This window comes from Carlito syrichta, unplaced genomic scaffold, assembly GCF_000164805.1.
Source record: "Carlito syrichta isolate Samal-C Ts95f unplaced genomic scaffold, Tarsius_syrichta-2.0.1 Scaffold137525, whole genome shotgun sequence".
Lineage (NCBI taxonomy): Eukaryota > Metazoa > Chordata > Mammalia > Primates > Tarsiidae > Carlito > Carlito syrichta.
In genome coordinates, this window is record NW_007081621.1 from 2468 (window position 1) to 10412 (window position 7945).

At 39.1% G+C, this 7945-nt stretch overlaps 1 protein-coding gene and 1 pseudogene across 1 annotated transcript in view; one reads left to right on the forward strand and one right to left on the reverse strand.

Moving 5' to 3' along the window:
* Positions 1-1281: 1281 nt before the first annotated feature.
* Positions 1282-2278, forward strand: LOC110594791 (annotated as a pseudogene).
* Positions 2279-5404: 3126 nt separating this feature from the next.
* LOC103251238 (arf-GAP with GTPase, ANK repeat and PH domain-containing protein 1-like) overlaps positions 5405-7945 on the reverse strand; it is a gene marked incomplete at its 5' end in the record, with an annotated part of 3790 nt that continues 1249 nt past the window's right edge. The window contains 3 exon segments of the mRNA XM_021708452.1: positions 5405-5415; positions 6785-7138; positions 7141-7945. Of these exon segments, the coding sequence (XP_021564127.1) occupies positions 5405-5415; positions 6785-7138; positions 7141-7945 (1170 nt within the window).

Genomic DNA, 7945 nt, shown 5'->3' on the forward strand with positions numbered 1-7945 from the left:
TGAGTGGATTGCCTGAGCCTGCAGGTTCGAGACCTGCCTGGGTAACTTGGCAAGACTTCATCTCTACAATAAATCAAAAAATTAGCTGGGCATGTAGTGTACGCCTGTAGTTCCAGCTACTTGGAAGGCTGAGGCGGAAGGATCACCGGAGCCCAGCAGGTCGAGGCTGCGGTGGCCAGGAGCGGACACTGCACTCCAGTCTGGGCGACAAAGCGAGACTCCAACTCAAAAAAAAAAAAGAGCCAGTCACACAAAGCCAGGTCAACGTATGTTGCCTTAGATGAAGAATGGATTAAAAGCAGGTGTGTGGGGAAGTGAATCCTCAGATATTGGTGCTATTCCTTATTGATACATTTATCCATACTCAAGATAAAATTATGATAATTTAAAATAATAATTAATGTACATAAAGGTTTTTGTGAGAATTAGATTACAGTAGTCCCCCTTATCAGCAGGAAATATGTTCCAAGACACCCAATGGATTCCTAAAACTGTAGATAATATTGAACCTAAATATACTATTTTTTCTACATATACATACTTATGATAAGGTTTAATTTATAAGTTAGACACAGCAAAAAATTAGCAACAATAAAATAGAACAATCATAATACTATGCTAGCATCACTACTCTTCTGTTTGGAGGCTTTGTTAAGTAAAATAAGTGTTACTTGAACACAAGCACTGAAAAATCACAACAGTCAATATGATAACCAAGATGGCTAATGGATGGGTGGCATATAAAGAGCAGTATATTGGACAAAGAGACGGTTCTTGTCCTGGGTGGGATGAAGCAGGGCTGTGTGAGATTTCATCATGCTACACAGAACAGAGCATAATTTAAAACTTACAAGTTTATTTTTGGAATTTTCCAGTTAGAATTTTTGGACCATGGTTGACCCCAGAAGTTTGAAACAGAAGAAAGCAAAATTGCAGATAAGAGGGAACTGCTGTACTAAAAAATTAGTTAGGGGTTACATAAGTCTCCAGAAGGAGGCCTGAAGGATAGACTTTATTTTAAGTAAGTGACACACCTCACTGTTCACGTGAACATTCATACCCAAATTCACTGCTAAAATCAACAGCAGAAAAATAGCAGTGTGGATACGTGTCAATTTATAATGACAAGTGGATAATTTGCAATTATTTTTTCTCTCCCACACCAGTTGTTTCTCATTCAAACAAGAGTGGCATGGCAACTTTGTGAGGGTAAGTTTCCCCACTTTCTCAGTTCAAAGGTTTCTGGACCTGGTCACATTTATTCTGTGGGGTCAACTCTTCATGGCTAATTCCTCTTCTGTCACTGAGTTCCTACTGCTGGGCTTTTCCAGCATTGGAGAATTGCAGTTTGTCCTCACTGCGGTCTTTCTCTGCCTGTATCTGATCATCTTGAGTGGAAACACTATCATCTCAGTCATCCACTTGGATCGCAGCCTCCACACACCCATGTACTTCTTTCTAGGTGTCCTTTCTACCTCTGAGATCTTCTACACAATTGTTATACTGCCCAAGATGCTTATCAACCTGTTTTCTGTACTCAGGACACTCTCTTTTGTGAGTTGTGCCACCCAGATGTTCTTCTTCATTGAGTTTGCTGTCACTAATTGCCTGCTTCCGGGAGTGATGGATTATGATCATTATGCTGCCATCTGCCAGCCTTTGCATTACCTCGTTCTCATGAGCTGAAGAGTATGTGGACAACTGGCAGCAACTTGCATTGTTAGTGGCTTCTTAATATCTCTGGTGGGAACAACTTTGGTCTTTAGCCTCCCTTTCTGCGGCTCTAACAAAGTCAGCCACTACTTTTGTGATATTTCCCCAGTCATCCATCTCACCTGTGCTGAAAGCTACATCAATGAACTGGTCATCTTCATCTGTGGAGTCTTGGTGCTTGTCGTGCACTTGATCTTCATCTGCAGGTCATACAGTTTCATTGTCCATCTGCAGGTCATACAGTTTCATTGTCCACACCATCCTAAAGATCCCATCTGTTGAAGGCAAGAAAAAAACCTACTCCACCTGTGCTTCCCATCTCATTGTGGTCATTGTCCATTATGGCTGTGTTTCTTTTGTCTACCTGCGACCCTCAGCCAAATATATATCAGGCAAAGACAGGCTGGTGACTGTGACTTATACTATCATCACCCCACTATTGAACCCCATGGTGTACAGTCTAAAGAACAAAGATGTACAGCTGGCCATTAGGAAAATGATTGGGAAGACTGGGTTTCCTCTTCAGACTTTATTTTCAGAACACATTTCAACAGTACAGTCATAATTGGTTGAATCGTGTCACTGTCATGAGAGTTTCTAATTTATTCATCTGTGTGGTCTTAGATGAGGTGTTTGACATTTTGAACCTGCATGTTCTTCTGTGTAAAGCAAGGATGGTAACAGTTTCTTCTCAGAGTTCTTTTAAAGTATCTGGCAGTAAAGGATAACTTTCCTCCTCTTTCACTTCTTCTCTAGATTTATAACTCTCAAAATGGTTTCAGCAACCATCATCATCTTGTGTCTTATATTTGTCTAGCTTGTTCAAAAATTCTGAATTTACTCTTAATGATTATGTTCAGCTTAAAATGAGGTGCTCAGGCCTCCAGGTGGCTCACATGTAGTAGTATGAGCAGAAACAAATGTTACTATACTAATAATTGGATAATTTAAGATTAGACACTGGTTAGGTCATGATGTTAGTCATGATTTTTCTCTGAATTTAAATTTTAATATACAAAAAATAAGAATAATGCAATTTTCCTTTTCTATTTCACAGGGGTATTGTTTGTGTATAGTAAATAATATAAAAGAAAGCATGCATAAAGTTAAAACTGTACACAATGTAAGACTCATATGAAACAAGGCTTTGCACAACTCTGAGGACTATGTCACACTCCAAAAAATGGTATTTGGGGGTGCTTTTTCTTATCACTAATTTGAATCACTTTTTATGTAACATAGAAATTATATAAATGAATGCTATAGAATGATTAATCATCTTTTCTCATCTCAGACTGAAGATGTCTACGTGACCTTCCACATGAAATATATTGAAAGGGAGCTACTCAGTTTCAAATTTATCACCAGAATACATAATATAAGAGAGAGAAGGACATTGGTAGTCATCTTGCCCTATCTCTCACATGTACAAATAAGATTGGGTACATTCAGGGTGATATGACCACATACAGAAAGTCCTTCATCAAAATCTTCAAGGAAAGCCAGCCTCTACTGACTAGGTATCAACAGCTTCACAAAATGTATGTTCCCATTGAACTTAACTCTTACTATTTCCTCTAATTTCTACTAATACTTTGCCTCTGTGATTTTCATGCATTCTGCCTCTTGTGTCATCCAGTAAGTCTAATTCTGGTTCACAGATATTTGAAACTGTTATTATAACAATCTGAACCTTTTTCATTACTCATGTGACCTGAATTTCAGATGCCTCACCATCTTGGGTGTTGTTCTCTAGTTATGCTGAGGGTTATTAATATTCTTTTTAAAGTATAATATTTATATGTATTTATATGTATGAAGTTTATATTTCATCTGTGACCCCCTTTTCTAAGGTATAATGTAACTGTATTATCCTCTGTTAATTTTATTTAGATATTCAAATTATGATGCATATAGTCGGAAGCAATGCTCTCTTACATGTTTAAATCACAATCTCTGTTCCAATTTTTGTCTGGTTTTCAGTTTTTGGATTGTCTTTTTATTTATATTTATCTTTACTAGTGAAATAATTATTGGTTATCTCCTTTATTTTCTTCGGTTCTTTTTCTTTCTCTAACAGATTTACAATTCCCATGTATTGACCTTTTTTTTAGGAACAGAGTTTACTTCAGACATGGTCTTGTGGATATGTAACTAACATCTGTTATTTATTTCTAGTTTTGTTTCATGTTACTGAGAGATTAAAATTGACATTAGTTCTACTTTTACTATTTTTGTTAGTTTTCTTATTGATTTCTTCTGAATTATGCCTGGTGAAGTACTTTTGTTTCCATTACAGTTTTAGTAGTATGTATTATAGATGTGATCTCTATTTTATTAATTAAACTTTTTTTAAGTATACTACATTGTGTGTGTATATGTAGCATGTCATGGTGTCATGGTGCTAAATTAACATACTCACTGCATTTGTGTTTATTGACTTTTCATTAAGTTTCTATTAACATTGATTTATAAATTTTGTTTTAGAATCTCTTTTAAAATGCTAAATACATATTGTGGGATTTAACATATGCATTCTGCCCATTATCATACTAAAATGATAGTGGGTTATTTAAAACACATATCACCAAGAATATCACAGGAGAGGACTACGTGTAAGAGATGGCAAAACAATTACAGAAGAAAAAAAAAGGAAGGGGAGATGATTTACATGGCCCGAAGCAGATGAGAGAAAACTGAAAATACATCTGCACAATGAGGGAAGCCAACCAAAAGCAAACCAATTAAAAGACAAAACTGTATCTGGACATCGTCTTCACAATTGGGTCATCTATATGGCACTGAAAATGTGGTTTAATGTCTGAATAAGGAACTCAACATCTCCCTCAGTGCTTCTCAAATCATCTAGAGGATTTTTTCCTCCCATTTCATAAAAAGGCCAATACTGCAGTAAAATACAATAAAAATCAATTACTAGAAAAATGAAGAACATCTAAACTGTTCTATACTATACTCTTCCAAACGATGTGTCCTCTGATTGTGTGCTTGTTTGTCAGTGATATTAAATTATATAAAAGTTACTCACTACTTACAATTCAATTTCTATACCTACCTCTTCACAAGTCAATGACAAAAATCTCAGCATTAAACTTCAGACTCCTATTGAAGTAGTGTTGCCTTCAGTCTCTTCCATGCCAGGTGAAACTGGAGCTTTCCTCTTATGGCAGTTAAACTGAGGAGTTCTGTCTAGAAACATCTGGCAGAACTTAAGCAGTAGAGGAGTTGTACTTAGAATAGAGGATTGAGGGTATGCTTATGGCATGGACCATCATGACCCTCTTTCCTACACTCAGCCCCCAGGTTGACAACCAGTCTTAAACATTTCACTTAGGAAACAGGGTAATTTGTTTCTGGGAATGGAGACTGGAAGGTAGGGGTTACCTCTACAAAATAAGTGTTGTTTTGCCTGTCTCTTCTGCCTTGGAGCCCAACAGTTCATAAGGTCTACCTATGTACACAGAACTTCAAACAAGTGTGTTAGTGCCATAGTCTGGGATATATTTGAACATTCAAGAATTACCAGACATTAGAAGAAATCTTAAGCATGACACACAGAGGCCTAAATATAAGAGAAAAAAGCTCTCAGGAGAATACAAAAAATGCCTAGAAAATAATATAACTGATATTTTCATATAAACTATATTGTCTCCAAGAATGATAGAACAGTATATCATTGATATTCTGTTAATCAAAACACAAACATACTTACAGAGAAATGTACAAATTATGACTAACGCATCAATGAATCATCATAAAGTCAGCATGAATAGGTCAAAAAACAGACTTTGAAAAGTAACCGATTACCCACTCCCTCTTCTACAACAGAAACAATGTTCATGGCTTCTAAGAGCATGCATTGGTATTTGCAGGGTTTCAGATTTTACAACAACAGAATTATAAAGATGATATTCTCTAGTATCATTTTTATCATTTTATGTTTATTCAGTGTTATGCTCCTTCAAGTTTAGATTTCATTTGTGAAATAAGTTTCCTTTCATTTCTAACAACTTGTTAGTCTATCTCCTCTCTTTCCAAAACTTCTTTTCCTCCAGTCACACATACCTGAGTTTGCTATTCTGAACTTTGCTATTATTTCATATATTATATCACTGCTTTAATTTGTTTTTTAAAATTTATTTTATTTTATTTTAAAGATGTGGGTTATAATTCAGGATTAGGTATACAAGTGGGCATCAAACAGGTAAAATTTGAGCCTCCCTTTGGCTCTCACTTTGCCTGGTTTAAGATCAGGCACCCTCATTGATGTTGTGTGCCCCTCAACCCACCCCAGCAGTCTCCTGCTATCGCCAATCCCTGTCATATAGTATTATGGCAAATGTTCAGGGTTCGCTTATAAGTAAGAATATGTTATACTCTGTTCTTTCTTTCTGTGATAAATCACTGAGTATTATTGACTCTAAATCCATCCAAGTTGCTGCGAAACCCATATGATTGTCCTTCTTGATGGCTGCATAATATTCAATAGTGTATATGTATCACATTTTTTTTTATCCAGTCCAGTTTCAATGGGCAGCATGGTTGGCTCCATGTTGTTGTTATTGCAAATAGTGCTGAAATAAACATGCGTGTGCAGTTGTCTTTTTTTTTACCATCATATTGGAAAATATTTATTTTTAAAAAAGGTAAATGTTCTTGAGAATGCAAGGAAAAAGCTCTCTTGTATATTGCCAGAGGAGATAACCTGAAACAATCTTTCCAGGAAATTGACAATACATACCAAAAGACATAAAAGCATACATATGTCAACTCAGAAAGCTGACTGCTAAGAAATTGGACACAGGGAAGTGGACACAGGCACAGAGATATAGAGGGAAATTGATTAGAGTTACTTATAATAGTAAAAAAAATTCACAGTAAATTTATTTGACAAATGTCCATTTTTGAGTAAGTGCTGAATCATGTATGGTACATCTGCACAATGGAGTATTATATATCCATTAAAAGTGGTGGTGTACAACTCTATTTGCTGACATGGAAAGATCTAACATCAGTGAGGAAAGCAGGCTGCAAGCAGTGTATAAAGGGTGACCATATGCATGTAAACTTGGATGATAGGTCAGCACGCCATTGTCACACAGGGTGACGTATTTCTTTTTCCACTCTTTGTTCAGTGACTTGCCACTTCGATTCAACAGCATGCCCTGTTTAATTGGGAGGGCTCGGCCACTCCCGATGCTGTCCGCCCGACTCTCCAGGCCTTTCTTCTCTTTGTCTGGGTCGCTCCCTTTCCGAGAGGTGAAGAGGTTGGACCGGCGCTTGGACTGCTTACGAACGGGTGTCGGCGTGTTGGCAGTGGGTGGAACATCAATCCGAAGTTCCTTCTGGCTGGTGTTGGGAGTTGATGGAACAGAGGACGAGTAGTCGCTTAAACTCCCTCCTCCTTACTTGTCTGGCTTATGTGCACAGCAGACACCTGTGCGGAGCAGACAGAGGAATGGCTTGGAGAATTGGGTACTGACTTGCAGGGTCCAATAGACAGCTGCTGCTTCTTCCTTGTGGCAACAATCTTCTGGGCAACGTCCTGAAAGACTCGCTCCACGTTTAGCCCGTATGTGGCACACGTCTCGTAGTAGGTGCACCGCTTCAGGTCGTTGGAGAGCTTCCTTGCCCTGGCATCGTCAATGACCCTCGGGTTAGTGGAACTTATGGCATCCTGGGTTCCCACCAGAACTAAAGGAATGTCGCTCGTGTTTCGATAGTTGGTCATTCGGCTGTAGTAGTGGTAAACAGTCTGGCAACTTATTTCATCCTCCAAGCTGAAGACAAATATAACAGCGTCCACCCACATCGCAAACCGCGCCTCCGGGGGGCCCCCTTCATCTCTAATCAGCAGCAGAGAGCTCTGTCCATCCACAACAATCGCTTTCTTGAACCTGCCACCTCCGGGAGACTCCTCCTGGACGTAGGTGCCTGTCAGGTACCGATGCACCAGGGCAGACTTGCCGCTGGCCAAATTACCCACAATTCCCACTTCGAGCTCCGGGACAGACCGACTCAACGTCCATTCCTGGCTGTTCACAAAGGCATCTCTGCGCGGGGACCCGTCGATGCTCTCGGCGCTGGACGAGTGCGCGTCGGCCGGGGCCCTTCGCAGGCTAAAGTAACCGCGGGACCGCAAGGTGCCGCTCCGCTGGGGGAGGCCCTGCGCCGGCCACGCCGTCGCGCCGCGCGAAGATGCCGCCGAAAAAGC